The sequence below is a fragment of the Rutilus rutilus genome, assembly GCF_951802725.1.
Source record: "Rutilus rutilus genome assembly, chromosome: 11".
In the NCBI taxonomy this organism is placed as follows: Eukaryota; Metazoa; Chordata; class Actinopteri; order Cypriniformes; family Leuciscidae; genus Rutilus; species Rutilus rutilus.
Window position 1 is genome coordinate 3752207 of NC_140216.1, and position 17335 is coordinate 3769541.

The window sequence follows — 17335 nt, forward strand, 5'->3', positions numbered from 1 at the left end:
TTTAATATCATCGATTTTAATCACATGAAAACAATAGAAACACAAAAACGAATTATTTTTAGTGACAAATCCATTCTCTAGCCTGTATAACTGTTCTTTTCCCCCAAGCGATGATTGTAGACTGAACAGAAGGAGGTATAATAAGGGTTACAGTAAGACCACGTCTTTCTCCCAGCAATTAAATGATCATCATCATCAACAAGGAAAGAAATCAACAGCTCTTGCATTAGATTATATGTCAGTATTCATTACAAAAATAAGATATTAGCAGTGGCAGGCAGCCAGCAGCTTCACTTTGGGCAAGAGGGCTAGAGAGAGAGAGAGAGAGAGAGAGGGCTAGAGAGATAGAGAGAGAGAGAGAGAGAGAGAGAGAGGGCTAGAGATAGCGATAGAGAGAGAGAGAGAGAGAGAGAGAGAGAGGGCTAGAGAGATAGAGAGAGAGAGAGAGAGAGAGAGAGAGAGAGGGCTAGGGCTAGAGATAGAGATAGAGAGAGAGAGAGGGCTAGAGATAGAGAGATCAGATCTTCCCTCGACCAGCACAGCCCTGGCCTTGAAAGTCCACCCACAGAGAAGGGGGCGGGGCCTGTGTTCTAAGCCCCGCCCAGATCATGCCAGATGTTAAGAGCAGAGCGCGTGTGAGTGCAGGAGTGTTAATAGTTAGGAGCAGTGAGAGAGTGTGAGTGTGGCTGTAGTAGTGGGGTTAAAGCGCTCTACTGTTGGGGGTAATAGGGCTGTTGCTGTGGGGGTTGTTGAGGGAAAGGGTAGGGCTGCTGTGTAGGAGGGGCTCCGGGGTACCCAGCCTGCCCCTGGGCTTGATAGGGCATGTAGGGCATGTTAGGCATGTTAAACTGCCCGTATGCATAGGGGTTATAGGCCATTGGCATCTGGTAATACCTGAAAGAGAGGGAAAATAACAACATTATGTTTCAAGCCTCTCTAATATCTGCACATATGAGCCCTGTTTACAGATCGTTTCTGATGAAATAGAGGCGACATCTAGTGCTAGTGTTTCTATACCCGCACGCGGGCGGATATAGATATAGAAACACTAGATGTCGCCTTCGCTATTGCAGTTCATTAGCCAAGGCGACATCAGTGTATATCTATACCCGCCCGCGCCGTCAGATCAGTTGGACGCGGCTTTGTTCAAGAGGCAAAAACTATATAAATACGGTTCGTTTTCTCACACAAACCGCTCGTTTCGTGTCTTAGGCCATCAAAGTGTACTTACGATGGGGAATTGTTTAATTTCGATGGTGGGGAATTGTTTTAATTTGGACTTGTGCATGCTCTTTGAGACAGTGACCATAGACCTGCATTATATGACTGCCTTTAATATCCCTTTAACCGTTCTATTTCATCAGAAACGATCTGTAATACAGGGCTTTAAGTGTAAAATACCGAACTTGTCCTTTAAGACATCTATTTGTATTACGTTTTCTGAAATATGCAATATTTGAATGTTTGAATATGCAAATGATACATTTGCATACTGTCAACAGCCATATAAATAGATGAACAAACCCCTCTGGCAAAAACCCTCAGAATATAGACAGGAATAAAACTTAAGTTTGGTGTATGCTAGTGCTGATGAAATGGAGAAATGCACAAATGCAAATTTCAGAACGTAAAATGTAAAAGAACACTAACACTTTCTTTTCTCTTCTATATCTTTAATAAAAATAAAACATTTTTACGTAAACTGCGTTAGACTAAACTGGGAAGGGTCACAGCACTTGCATATTGTTGTCCTATTGTTAGTTTAACTGCTTCTATTGCTCTCCTCATTTTTAAGTCACTTTGGATAAAAGCGTCTGCTAAATGATTAAATGTAAATGTAAAAGTTTGAGAAAGACAATCAAATATTTTGGGATCAAGTGGAGGCCCCTTCTGTTTTGAAGTGAAACATAGCAAAGGTCGCTACTGCAGTAGAGAAGTGTGCTTATTCAGATACAGCCTTAGTTTGGGAACAAATTTAGATTTGCTCTGCAAGTAGTCTGGCAAAGAGCTCATTCAAGCCCATTTCTAATCCGTCGAAATCGCGGCACCAATCAGAAACGTTGGGGCGGGCTTTACACGATGACGATCGCTCTGATTGGTTTTAGGTCTATCCAATTGCGCCCAGAGGCATTTGAGCGACGTCCGTTGGTGAAGCGCACCAACTTTTAAATGCATTATTATATTCAAATTGCAAATACATGAGGACAGTCTCCATGAAAGACCCGCTGGCAGATGAACGTGCTACTACATTTCTCTCCGAAACGGTAGGAAATTAAATTAGATTTAATAGAGGATTTTAACTGTGACAAGATGATTGACAGGGCAGTTTACGTGACAGGACGCACGCGACAGATCCGTCCGATAAAGATGACGAAGTAGTATGTCCCAAAGCTTGCCTACTTTTTTGCTACACCTTTTCTTCACAAAAAGAGTACATACTTTTATGGCGTAGTGTAACTTCGGCGAATTGGGACGCAGCATATGGCTTTACACGATGACGATCGCTCTGATTGATTTTAGGTCTATCCAATTGCGCCCAGAGGCATTTAAGCGACGTCCGTTGGTGACGCCCCTTTGGTAATGAGTTATTAATGAAGCTTTGCCAGACCATAACTCAGTTACTACTGAGAATGGTCTGGTTTTAACCAGGCTAATACAGCCTTAGTTTCTGTCCCGAATAAGATCCTTCAGAATCAGAATAGAGCTGTCTAGCTTTTGGCACTGGGAAGCGTGTCTATGGGCAGGTCACTAGGTTTCTGTCACACACATGTACTTGAGAATGCCTTTATTTACCCTGGGTAGCCTTGATAACTGGGGTAGGGTGGTCCTTGAGCCTGTGAGGGTCCAGTGGGAGCAACAGGTGGAGGATTAGTGCTGCCGGGACCCATCGGAGAACTGACAGGAGCTGAAGTATTAGCGGCCTGAGGAGTGATGCTAGGGGGCGGTGGTCTTGCTGGGGGCGGCGGCTTAGCCTGAGGCTGCTGCGGGTTCTGGGACAGAAATACAAACAACAACTTAATCTTTAAGCCTAAAGTATGTTTCATTTTTATATGCGTGCGGATCCAGTCAAACGCACACGCACAGCCTTTCAAAGTATAATCCATTTTACAGCATGCGCAAACACAGGCTCTCAACATGTGCGCTAGAAAGATTCATCCTTGTCTAGTGTCTGTGATTTTTCTCTCTTAAAAGTTATGAGAGATAAAAATGTCTTTGTACTTGTTTAACCCTTGTGTGGTGTTCCCAGTCAAAAATGACCGGACAATAAAAAAAAAAATAGCTTATAAATCTCTCATTATACTATATTTTCACCCAATATTGGATTCAATCTTTTTGTCAACTTGTTCTCTTTCAATTAGGACTGGTTTTATATTTCTATTTGCATCTGATTAATCGTAGGCCTCATTTATTTGACAGTAGGGATAAATTGAGTAAAAAAAAACATTATTTTTGAATAATTTTGGAAATATTAAATAAAATCTGAAGAAAATTGGCACTGTTGATCACACTAGTCTACTTTAATTTTTCACCAGGAATTTTGTTTTGAAAAACTTTTATTTTGTACAAAATGGCACATTGTCACTCCTGTGGTGTTCCCGGTCAAAAATGTCTGGCCTACAAAAAAATAGCTCATAAATCCCTTGTTATGCTATATTATCACCAAATATTGGATTCAATCTTTTTGTCAACTTGTTCTCTTTCAATTAGGACTGGTTTTATATTTCTATTTGCATCTGTTTAATCGTAGGCCTCATTTATTTGAGAGTAGGCATCTCATTTTTTGAGTAAAAAAAACACACATTATTTTTGAATAATTTTGGAAATATTAAAGAAAATCTGAAGAAAATTGGCACTGTTGATCACACTAGTCTACTTTAATTTTTCACCAGGAATTTTGTTTTGAAAAACTTTTATTTTGTACAAAATGGCACAGAGTTAAAAAAATGTACGAAATTCGCCTCTATACTTTGGGCTTTAAAACTCATGAGTCTGTGAACTCACAAACACGGTCCTGGGCGCAGGGGTTGGGCCTCCAGGGGCAGGAGCGGGGGTGTTGGACTGGTATGATGGGACGTTGAATGAAGGAGCGCTCGGCTCACGAGCGATGCTCTGCTGCAGCTCCCTGTCAATCAAACACAGTCATAGAGTATGAGCCAATCACAGTCCTTCACTGAGAAAAAAAGGCCTTGATTGATGTGTTAGTGTGACATACTTAAGCAGCTCATCCCTCTCAGTTTTGCGAGCGAAGACAATGTCGCTGCACTTATTTTGAAACTTCAGCAGGATTTCTGTCAGATCATTGTAGAACTGAAAGAAGACAGAGACAGCTGAGTGACATCGTACAGATTGTGCATGTGTACAGAACTAATATTAGAGTATGCGATAGTTACTTTAGTGCCCTCTCTGATATTGGAGCTGATCTCGATGTAGCTATCATGGGCCGCAGCAAGCTTCTTTAACACCTCCTCTCTGCTGTTAGCCTCAGAGTTGGATTGCTTCAGTGCTGAAAACTCCTGGTGAGACACCTGAGACGAGCAGGGACGCAATTTTAAAATGAAAAAAAATAACTCACCATAGTTGCAGCAACTATTACATTAAATGTTCATTTAAAGTGCACCTATTATGCTTTGTTTTGGAGTCTCCTACAATACGTTTACATGCATCCACGGACAAAAACTATTTTCTCATAATATACATTGCATCATCACCTCTTGATGAGAGCCTAATCAGCTATGATTGGTCAGACACTTCCTCAGTGCTTGTAAACACAGTGATACGAACGTTGGTTTTACTGTATAAATTCGAGCACATGTCCGCATCCTCTGAAAGTGGATTCTCAGTGAGTGCAGAAAACAGTGTTTTCTCAACATCACAAACGAACCAAGCTCTTCCAGGCCTGTTACAACTACAGTGTATAAGGGCGGGTCAAAGACGACGTTACTCACAGGCAGCCATTGAAGACCATAAGCTGGAATTAATTACAATTAGTTTTAGGCCATTCAGAACTGGTTCTTTCTTTTGGCAGACTATAACTAAATTTGTCATGTACTTTGATTTTTTTTAAACTTCGCAAGCCTTTCACATTCACAAACAGAAATATTACACACTAAATGAAAGGGAATATCTGAAAAAGCATAAAAGGGGCACTTTAAGTTGAATGATTCAGAGTCATATTCAATCATTATTGTCCTTGATGTACCAGACTGTACCAGGAGTGAATGGTACACTCATAACAGAGCCTTTGCTGGTCTGATTTGTCACATGTGAGTGTGTGAGTGTATGAGTGCACCTGTATCTGTGACAGCAGTTCCTCCTGTCTGCGTAAATTCTGCTGAACATGTTGTGTGTGAGAGCCGTAGCGAGTGTCCAGCTCACTGGTGGTCATGGCCTCCTCGTTAATGGCACCATCTTGAGCGAGTGCGGTAAGGAACTTTGTTGTCAGGTCAAAGGTCACCGCCTTCACCTCTCCCTCCAGAACTTCCCGTTCCCTCTTCACCTCATCCAGCTGTGCCAGCTGTGCCCTCAGCACGTTCACCACCTGCACAGAAGACACAAGCCTGGACTGAAGGATAGCATTTGAGTTTGGTCTGGGTTAAGGCCCGTTCACACCAGGAACGCCAACCATACAGATAACTATAGCCATAACTACATTGGTGTCCACACCAGTGGATGAAGTGCGCTGTAGTTTTGTTGTATGCCGCTTCAAATGCTCAAGCTCTTTAAAGTTTCTCTGTGCTGTTATCGAATATAGTGATATATATACATACATACATACCTTAACCTATAGTATAGTATAGTACCTTAACTTAAATTCAGTTAGTTCCTAAGGCAACATTTACAATTTTCATTTAATTTTCTAACTTTAAGCTTTCATCAACTATTTTGTTAGTTACTTAGTCATAACTACTACGTTTTTTTATTAGTTTTAGTTGATGATAATGGCACTGAGCTCACCTCACTGCCCTGCAGAGTCTTGGCAGGGTTGGCAGACGGTATGGCGGCACTGATCTCATTCTCTGGCTTGCAGAGCAAAGCAATCATCCCACAATGTTCATTGTAACGCCCTTTCACCACCTGATCAGCCTGCACTGCCTTGTCCAGTATATTGCAAAAATTATTCCCCTCTGCAGAGAGAGAGAGAGAGAGAGAGAGAGAGAGAGAGAGAGAGAGAGAGAGAGAGAGAGAGAGAGAGAGAGAGAGAGAGAGAGAGAGAGAGAGAGAGAGAGAGAAAACCATCATGAGCAAAGCAAGGGGTTCCTGTAGCTCAACTGGTAGAGCATGATGACACTAGCAACACCAAAGTCATGAGCAGGAAACATACAAACTGATAATGTTACCTTGTTTACCTCGAATGCACTGTAAGACTCATTTGTTAAAAGCATCTGCTAAATGCATAAACGCGGTGGAAGCGCATGTACCTGCTCTGAGTGATTTATACAGATCTCCAGAGGGAGTTCTGTTCCAGCGCTGATTGAATTTGGCTCTGAGTTCATTGTCTGTCGTTTCCTCATCATCTAATATCTTCAAGGACTGTAACACCAACACACAATATTTTTGTTCATGAAACAAATTGCAAGTACATACAGTCAGATGATGTCATACATACACATACAAGAGTCTAAGACCACTTTTGTAAATATATAATTTTAGGATTTTGACAAATGAAAAAGAAATTATTCTGTGATATTTGCAGGTCACTTGACAAATGTAGACAAATTTGTGACACTGATCATGTGAACTCTTTTGTACAGATGGTCAGTGGTTTTTGCTTTCACCGAAGCACAAGATTCTCTTTAGTAATTTTCACTCAAATTGCTATACTGAAAATGTTAAAGGACAATTCCGGTATTTAACACTTTGAGTCTATTTTGTAGTTTGTTTTGGATGAACAAGAGTGGTGGACAAAGAAATTTTGACAATGGTTCCTGTCGCGACTTTTTGACCATTTTAGAATTGCCCATGACCACTTTAGAATGGGAGTCAATGGCCATGCACAAACATGTCCTTAAAACAACCCTTAACGTTCGTTTTCAAAACTGTGCAACTCACCGAGTGGTTAGTGGTGTTCGTTGATGATTAAAAACAAATATATCGGCGCAATGTATGATTTCAATCCGTTTATTTTTCTATAGTGGAACTATTTTTTCAGATACCTCACAACCGCGTATAAACGTCCGCTCTTCCGCAACTTCCGTTGCTCTGCTCACGCTAGCCTTCTGAGAGCGAAAAGACCTAAAAGACTACAATCAAATGTAAACAGCATCCTTTCCATTTCCGGTAGCGCAGTAATATCAACGAGCAATGAGTCCTCCAACGGAAATCAATGGATTTGACAAAATGCCAAATAAAACACGACAGAAACTGTATTTCGCTACGCTACTTGTTTTGGAACATCAACGAACACCACTAACCACTCGGTGAGTTGCACAGTTTTGAAAACGAACGTTAAGGGTTGTTTTAAGGACATGTTTGTGCATGGCCATAGACTCCCATTCTAAAGTGGTCATGGGCAATTCTAAAATAGTCAAAAAGTCGCGACAGGAACCATTGTCAAAATTTCTTTGTCCACCACTCTTGTTCATCCAAAACAAACTACAAAATAGACTCAGTGTTAAATACCGGAATTGTCCTTTAATAGGTATTAAATAACATATATTTTTAAAAGAAAATGCAAAAACAGAAGCATTTTACTAGTGGGTCTCAAGTCTCTAGGATCGTAAAAAAAACGTATAAAAGGGCATGAAACAAATGGTGAATGTGTGCATCACCTCATCCAGGATCTCACGGTTCCTCTGCAGAAGTTCAGGGAGATCTCGGATCAGCTGTTCGATGCTCTGCAGGCCTCCTTGCTGAATAACAGCACGACTCTTCTCCAGGATGGACTGAGGGACGGCGTCTCCCGACAGATCTTCTAGTGCAGCCGGCAGATTCAAAGACGCCAACACCCTAACCGATCAACAACAACCAATCAATCACTTCTAAAACCCTTAATAATCCACCCACAACACTGTCTAAATGTGTATAAAAATGATTAATGTGATAAACATTTACGGCATTATGTGCATTATTTCATTAGTGAATAGTGCCTTAAAAAACAGAGGAGTACGAGTCGGGGATGCATGAAGGACCCATTCATCTTGGGTGAAAAGGTGACAAAGGCCTCGTTTACACTGTCAGTGAAATGTGACCCAATTCCGATTTTTTGCTCATATGTGACACAGATCGGATGTGTTCTATGACAGTGTAAACAGGAAAAAAAACGCATGCATTCGGATATTTCGAGATCGGTTTCAGGCCTCATTCATATGTGGAAATATATCGGATATGTGCCAATGCGACTGTCATGTAAACAGGCAGATCGGATTTTCTGAGGCATTAGGCAACGTCTCCACGGTTTAATGACGAGAGAAAATGTGAGAAAAAGTGATGTTTGGTGAACTTCGCATATATCGCAGAGCTAGCATCAAGCACATTTCGCGTCAGCCCATCTGTGCAAGAACATTTAACCCTTTAAGCATGCGCGATGTTTCAGATAGTATGGCAAGTGTAAACACATGAATCAGATATAGGTCACAGTTGAAAGAACGTGTAAACGGATAAAGGTAACAAATCAGAATAGGGCATCAAGACCTGCAGTGTAAACGAGGCCAAAGATGCAGGAAGGCGACCTTTAAAATATCAGCTTAAAAATGAGGATTTACAGTCGATTTCAGCATGGGGATATAGAGAACTCACCCTTGACTATTTACAGTTTTAACAGAATAAAAAACCTCTCTAATGCACTTGTCTCAGGCCACATTCACACTGTTGTTTTTATGGAACCCATTCGATATTACTAAATAATAATCAAAAATAAAGTATTATTTTTACATGGATGTTTTCAAAACATGAAATCTGTTTCCTATGCAATGTTAGCAAATCCTATGCAATAAGGCTAAATTAATTAGCCTTAAAAATGGATAATTTTTGAATGAAGGTTGAAAATAATAGTTTTTCCGCATATGTTTTTTGCGTGCAAAAAACTTGATTTACATTGTACGTGAACATCAAGGAACATTACAATCATTATAAAATCCATGTCAAGACCCCTTTAATTAGTTTGCAGTTAAACTTTAAACAAAGAACTTTTATTTTGCCAGAAAACTGCATGACAACCCCCCGTCCCCCCCCACTTAAAACCAACCTATCACACAAATGCCACAAATTACCTCTTATATATATTTAAGGTGTATAAAAGCTTGCATCCCTGAGTAGTTCTCAATCTACATGTTAATGGACTTTTAATGGAGTTTAAATTGACTCATGTAAGAGCAAGTAAATGCACAAACACTGACCCATTGCACAGATTTGTTGCTTCTCTCATGCTGCCAATCAGTCTGTTGACGGTGTCAGCCTTCCTGGAATTGGCTGCACTCACTGACTGCTGAACTGCCATCGGCACCATCTTCTCAAACAGATCTAAACAAAAATTGCAGTATTTGCATTTCATTGGATTTTTCCACATAAGAAAGGGGGAAATAATCCCCCCCCCCCCCCCCCCCCCACCCCACCCAAAATAAATCAAAACAAAGAGTTGAAGGTCAACTGAATGTCATGTGTGCATCGTTCTCTGACCTGTGAACTTCTGGCTGAGTGGAATCTGCACTGCAGTTGCTTTGACCAGAGATGCTTTGCCAATGTGCTCCAGGTCTTTGACCTCCGGCACTCGGTCATGGTAAATGAAGTCGTTGTCCTTCTTTGCAGCCGTGAGCGCACGACTGATCTTATCTGACAGATCCTTTACGTTAACATACTCGTCGTACCTGGAAGCCGCAGTCTTCACCAGCTCCGTGGCGTGCTGCAAGAGACACGCACGAGAAACCTCAACATCAACATCCAATTAATGAAGCTCATATCAGCAGCGATGGCTATATTCACGGCAATCAACATTATTTCAATTTAAAAAATAATCTCAAAACGGAATAAATCAACCAAACAGCCTGTCGCACACAGACTAACACACCTGCAGCCGAGCAATCTCCTCTCCGAATTTTTTCTTCTGATTGGCCAAGGCTGACTGGTGCAGCTCGGCGGTCGCCTGCATCATGCAGTGCTTGGCGGCGAGGACTGGAAGCACTTCCTGGAAATAAAAATACTGACCAGGGAAAGGCAACCACAGCAATCACAAACGCCACAGCAACCACAAACCAACACCACGAGCAACCACAAACGAGCACAGACACACAGCACAGGGCGCAGGAAGAGAAAACAGAACAGCAAATCAGCACGCATCCTTCAGCAAACCCCAACCAAATCCTCACACAACGCTCATGCAGCGTTCACTCACAGATCAGTAGGAGAAGAAACAAAGGCTGGTGGCTTTGGGAGTGTGTGTCTGTGTATGCGGGGGTGACTAGCAGTCAAACGGGAATTAAGGTAACTCAAATCTATAGACGCAGGCATACTGACAGTTAAGGGTGCTCCGACTGATCGGGCGCCAATCGTTATCGGCCGATAACCCTTTTATAGAATTTGATCGGTGGTCTCCATAAAATCAGATGACGCAAAACTCGTGAGAATATTTCTATGCACAGCTAAAAATTGCTTTACATTCACCGGTCTCATCTGACATTCGACATTCGTTCCTCCTTAAAAGCCCACACTTAATGTCCAAATAAGCTAAATCAAGGATTGTCAATCTACTGTTGCTAAACTGCAAGACGTGCTCGATAATAAAGAGTTTTAAAAACGCCATTAAGCCGCGAAGAGATACTGTTCCCCAAGCGGCTTTCTGTGCGCGCGCTCCGAGACGAAGTGGAACACGGACAAGTCAACTTTGAGCTTAGGGGTTAAAAACAACATGCCAAAATGCCCGATTTGGTGAGTATTCACGTAAACACAGTCAGTCATGTTTTCAGTGAACTTAAACAGTTGGGAAATAAATCGCATGTGTAACAGTATGTTGGATCTGTGCATTCGGTCTTAAAGTGACAGCAGCCTAATATTCCCCCTGCTCTCTGTGTTCCTTAATGTTCGTCAAACAACAAAAGACAATGAGAAAATGAATCTGTTTAGTAGATTTAATAGGATTAATCTATATTTTATTTATGCAGTGAAGACTATTCAGTGTTGTTTTACACTGGATTAAACTACTTTGTTGATAAAGTTTTTATTATTATTATTATTATTATACAGGATAGCTATATTTGTTCAGCTCTAAGCTGTTCCTAATCTCCTCTAAGAAAGGGAATTGAATATGTTGCATGCCAATAAATAAAGGGTTGTCAATTCATGAAACTTTCTTATCTTTTAATTTTAATATTTAAAGGAATAGTTCACTTAAAAATGAAAATGTTGTCATAATTTACTCACCCTCAAGTTGTTTCAAACCTGTATGAATTTCCTTCTTCTGCTGAACACAAGATCTGAACTTTTCTTCCTTTAAGTTCAGCAGAAGAAATTCATACAGGTTTGAAACAACTTGAGGGTAAAAGTTGACAATTGAAGAGTAAATGATGACAGAATTTAGATTTTAGATTTTTAAGTGAAATATTCCTTTAACATACATTGTTGTTAAGAAAAGTTAAATAACCCCTGTGGGTTTATTTGAAGCCTTATATTTATCATGTAGTATTATTTATTTCAGACGATACTGCATGCAGTGATCCTGATGAGAGCACCCTCACAGACAGTGATTGCTGCATGCAGTTTTATGCATCTTTGACTAACTGTCTCTAGTGACCCCTAGTGGACCACCTTAACCACTCATGTGTCTGTCATGTGTGTATTGGCAGCTGCACATACCTTGGGCAGATTCTCTTTGTATTGACATTGCTTAAATGCGTCGCCGTAGTAATCTGCTGCCTGGTTGGCGAGTTTAGCGACGATGGCGTCCTTCATTTTATCTGCGAGATGAAACAGAGAACAATTAAAATTGTGTCAACTACAAGCAGAAAATGCACAGGTATAAACACAGACACACCAGCAGTGGCCTTGAGAACGAAGACCTCCTGTGCCTGACTGAGCATGATCTGGCTGAGCGTGCCCACCGTCTCGGGGGAGATGTCCATGGTGGGCTCTCGGTTCAGTGCAGACAGCACAGTGTCCTTTATATGAGCAAATGCACCACTGGCCAGCTGGAAAGAGACGTGAGTGCTCGTTACATTTTTCTCTCTCTCGATTGTCTTTGTTGTTGGAGGTTATAAGGTCAAACTCAAACCTGGTAGAACTTGGCGGCAGTCTTGAGTCCCTCGTCATTGTCGAGATTCTGCTCAGAAGCGATCTGACTCGCCAGCGCGCCCACATTAAACAACACGCACGTCTTCTCATAGCCCACACTTGCCAATGCTGAAACACAAACAAAATTAACCAAACAATGGATAAAGCTGTTATTTTGCTAACCTTTTTATTCTGTTTTATTAAAATAGACCTATTATGCTTTTTCACATTTTTAACTTTCTTTAGTGCGTGATGTTACTGTTTGTGCAAAGTTACAAAGTCACCCCAGCGGGAGTTATTCTCTATATCAGTGTCACTGTTTCTGAACTCCCTGAAACGCCTCCATTGTAGTCTTGAGTTTTCTTCCGGGAACAAACACATCACAATATTCCTCATTTAAATAATTCCCGCCCAAGGCATGCGCTAAATAAAGGGGGCTGGGCCTGGTTAAGTTAGTTGTGTGTTGAAACTGCCGGTTATGGTAAGGGGGCGGGACATTTCCCAAACATGCTCGAAGAAATTGACCAATAGCAACACAATGGTCCAGCTGACCAATCAGAGAACATTGTGCTTTTCAGAAGGAGGGGCTTCATAGAGACAGGAACTAAACAGTGGCGTTACTGACAGACTGGGAAGAGAGGAGCTGCAACAATGGAGAATATGTGAAAAATAAGGTGTTTTTTGAACATTAGAGCATTTAGTAGACCCAAAAAACTAAATCAAGACTTTGTAAAAGGGCATAATAGGTCCTCTTTAAGCTTTTTAAGTTAATGGGCTTAGATTATATTGCATTAGCAAAGCACTATAAATATAAGTGTAATTCTGCATTATAAATAAACTTGCCTCGCCCTAAGCATTTCACAATAAAACAAGGATCCTCTATATAGAAAAAAAGGCTCATATATGAAAAATGAGAGGTAACATGTAGTAAGAAAATATGCAAAAGTAAATAAAGTGTGTGAAGTAAGAGTAAGCAATGTTAGTGGTTGAGATAGCATTATTTATGTGCAAACATCAATAAGCTTTTTAATGTTAATAAGGGATCCCAAGCTGTGCTGCCCTTCCTTTTTACTGGATTAGATGCCTGACTTTTTCTAATAGGTCACGTTTTCCTTGAATATGGATGACAGATATATTTATTGATGCATACTCCAAAAAAGCCACTAACATATAATTGTTTAAACACTATATTCAATATCTTATAAGTGATATCTGAATCTGCCAATAGCTTAAATGTCTTGAAAAGAATTTACATATAAGCTACTTTTGTCATGCACTCGAAAGTACAAATTCTTTTCATCTGTCATGCATTTGGTGTTTCTGAAATCACGTAAAACAACTCACCAAGCTTGACTGAGCCTCCAAAAAGTGATCCTTTATCAAAAGCATCTTTCCACGTGAATGTCAGACATAACTGTGAAAAAAAACAACAACAAAAAAATAAACATTAGTTATGTAATATGCTCAATTATAGTAATCTGTGATTGTGAATTCATAAATGATACCTCTGGAAAAGGAAATTTGGGTTCGATTGCACAGAGCTGATCATAATATCTAGAGGGAAGAGACACAATGAGAAAAGACATTTTTTTAAATAGAAAGTGTGGAGAAGGAAAACGTTAATTTCTTTGGATGGAATTGAAACCACACTGAAAAAAATTTGGTGTAGAAACAATTTCACAACGTTTCACAAATAATTACAAAGTCACAACAAGTGATATTGACTTAAACATTACATTTTAAAAACTGCAATAGTCAACAGTTTTATTTTCAACAGTGCATAATGATGCTGATAATTTAGCTAAGACAGCATTCTCATGTGACCATGTCAGTCTGAACACAAGAACCAACTGAAGTTACTTAATCTCACTGTCTGTTACGGAACAAACTGGTGACACTTAATCACAATAACACTTCCTTCCTGGAAGGAAACCGGAGCGTTTCCCCACATCTCTGCGCTCCATTTCTCTTTTTTATTTATTTGCTATTCCTTGCCTCTCTGCACTATAAAAATAACATGTCTGTCTCCTCATGGAGGAATACCTTTGTAGGGTGTTCATCACGCAAACCAAACACCAGTCTAACTAGGAGCTACAAAGCAGGCCATTCATCCGGATCATTCAGCACGGCTACTAAGCAGCAAACAAAAAACGTATTCCTATAGCAACACACGGCTCATTCACATAACAGATGGCGCAAGTCCGTCCCAGCCGGTACATTAAACCACAAATGACATGCAGAACGTAACCACGGACTGGAGAAATAAAGTTTCACTTTAAATAATAAAAAAAATGTCTTGCTTCCGTAAGAACCAATGAGGTTGACAGAAATCGCTCAGATTTCATCAAAAAGATCTTCATTTGTGTTCTGAAGATGAACGAAAGTCTTACGGGTTTGGAACGACATGCGGATGAGTAATTAATGACAGATTTTTTTTATTTTTGGGTGAACTGTCCCTTTAATATCATATGAAGATCAGGGGGGTATTCCAGAAAGCAAGGTTACATTTATATAGAAAACGTCCCATTGGGAAAAATAAATAAATAAAACAAATATATGGTAACACTTTATTTTTCAATGTCCTTGTTACACATGTTACATGTAGTTACTGTAGTAATAAATATAAATTATGCATAATTACGTGCAACTAACCCTAAACCAACCCCTATTCCTAAACCTAACCCTATACTAAGTACAAGTAGTTCATTATTATTACTCAGTACTTAAATGTATTATTACACTGTAACAAGGACACTATACTGTAAGACTGGCTGACTTTTCTCCATATTAAAAATATTGTAAATTTGTCTTACAGTACTCAGAGAACTCAAATCAAATCAAAGTAACTTATTTTTGACAACTTCCCAATTAATTTGCATTAAACATTTCAGTACAGATTTTTTTACCCCCCAAAAAAGTGGGTTTAAACGGGAGAAATTATGTGATGAAAGCATGAGGCAGCAAATTTGTTTGTTTTTTACAAGTTAACGAGAAACGACCATTTCCTATACTCTTCTAAAGCTCCACTGATCAACTGCTGGTTTACAGATAAAGCATATCTTCCAAAAATAAAACTTACGTCACTAACACACCTGTATCCACCCCAGTCACTTCAAATATGACGTAATGGAGTCTCGAGGTCGAAGATTACGGACTCAACCGCTTAAACAACTAGGAGAACATAATACAAACACTTCAAAACGCAGTTTCTTCTTTATTCTAGTTATTTGCGTCGAATTATGTATTATTAAATGTACAATGAAAGTTTGACGAGGTCAGACTGAAAGACACACCTGAGTCACGCAGAACCAGGAAGCCGGTGACGTACGATACATAGGTACTAGTTGAGGCAACGCATGTTATTCAACTATAAGATTTTGGGGTGCAATTTATATTAATGCATAAATGTATATTTTTAGATGCTGTAATTTGTCACCGTTTTATGTTTTTCACAATTTTAATAACCTTTTTGGGATAAGTAGTTCATTTTGAATGGTCATTGGGTGTGACAAATGAATTTTAAAAGTACAAATATTCTTAGTAGCCTTTCAATTAATAATAGTATGTATTGTATAAATAGGGCTTTAGAAAGAATAGCAAGTCACACCACAGTATGTCAACTTCCCCGAAAAAATGCGAAAACCACATACTAACCACCATAAACACATATGAGGACTATATAAACAATTAAACATACTACCAACATGCCATGCCAACAACACCAGTTTACGTTTAACATTTATATGAAGCCAATAAAAACAGATGAGGCACAGGCTAAATCACCAACGGTAGCTAAACTTAGCTAAACTCTTGACGAAACTATTAAATGACATAAAAAGCTAGCTTCATGTAACTCACAGCTAAAGGAACAGAATCAGCACTTCGGCAAATTACATAGATGAATTAGCAATCTGCGCCATAGGCAGCAGACACGAACACCCTGAAGTTGTCTTGACAGGCTCTCACCGAAGCAGGATCTCCAGCGAGCTCTCGTGTTTGTCCAGCGGCCTCCCCAGAGCACTTTTGCGGAGCTTGTTGAGCTCATCCACGGCACGGACATACTCCGCCTGCTCCTCACCGGCAGGATACGTGGCAGTTACAAATTTCAACAGCGGTTTCACTAAGTCGACCTCTGAGGACTTTTTCAACGGGACAGAAATAAAAGTCGCCATTTAGGCCCGCGGGAACGACACAGTTCTAGTGGAAAATGAGAAGACTCCAAACGGACAAAAACAAAGGCAGAGCACTTCCTGGTTCTCTTGAGTGCGTCATCGCGTCACATGTACTGTCAAAGTCACGCATGCGCATTCGAGAGCTGTTCCTGCCACTCGCGGGTGAATCGTTACATAAATCTGATTCCTGATGTCGCCACATATCATGTAAGAAAAGTATTATTTCCATGTTCTTGCACAGGTGGCTCATTTGGAAATATATTTTAGTATTGGATAAATTCTATAGATGCAGCACATTAAAAAAAAATCATTAAAAAATAATAAATACATAAAATTTTAAAATGCATTCAAATGTTTTTGCTGGGTCTACCAAAGTCTTTGGTCTAACAGAACTTAAACAGGTGCTTGACAAGACTTACACTCACAGTAAGTAACTACGAATCACTTTTTATAATTTTAATAGTTTTTATTTTAAAATTCACTCGCAATTTGACAATGGTCTCAATTGACAATTTAGAGAAATTCCCAGTTTGATCCATATAGGAATTAACCGGTTCAAGGCTTAAACTATAGGGGGGATTGTGTAAGTATACGCTGACACATCTTACCCCATGACTCATCCATTTAGTCATGTGGTCATATATGTATGGCCTATTACATAGTTACCTCTAATTTAGAAGCATTGCGAAAATGATGAGCATTATTTATTTATTTATTATAAAACATATTTGTGACAAATAGTATATTTTCTACATTGCACACAAAATGGATTTATCCAGCAATTTTGACCAGGTCTAAAAATGTAACTTTTTAAAAGTTATCTCATTCATGTTTACATTTTTAACGTCATATTTCTACGAGACCATGTTATGTCCTTTATGTAATGATTATTTTTACCACTCATTTCTTCTTCTTGCCCATAAAACAGCTATTAAATTTCAAAATCATTACCCCTCTCACTCCCG

General features: G+C 39.7%; 1 protein-coding gene across 2 annotated transcripts; it reads right to left on the reverse strand.

Annotated features, from left to right (window-relative positions):
• On the reverse strand, positions 1 to 16488 carry pdcd6ip (programmed cell death 6 interacting protein). 2 transcript variants are annotated; one of them, XM_084423976.1, is made up of 18 exons: positions 16165 to 16488; positions 13704 to 13752; positions 13543 to 13612; positions 12200 to 12327; positions 11963 to 12116; positions 11785 to 11885; positions 10004 to 10120; positions 9616 to 9838; positions 9336 to 9459; positions 7770 to 7947; positions 6420 to 6531; positions 5956 to 6125; positions 5291 to 5539; positions 4392 to 4526; positions 4214 to 4308; positions 4003 to 4123; positions 2794 to 2990; positions 1 to 894 (listed from the first exon to the last, which is right to left on the reverse strand). In XM_084423976.1, the coding sequence occupies exons 1-18, from the start codon at positions 16368 to 16370 to the stop codon at positions 711 to 713; spliced, it is 2613 nt and encodes an 870-aa protein (XP_084280102.1). In that variant the 5' UTR covers positions 16371 to 16488; the 3' UTR covers positions 1 to 710. The 2 variants fall into 2 exon arrangements, with proteins under 2 accessions (XP_084280102.1, XP_084280101.1); XM_084423975.1 differs by having other exon boundaries at positions 10004 to 10135; positions 16165 to 16466.
• Positions 16489 to 17335: the final 847 nt, after the last annotated feature.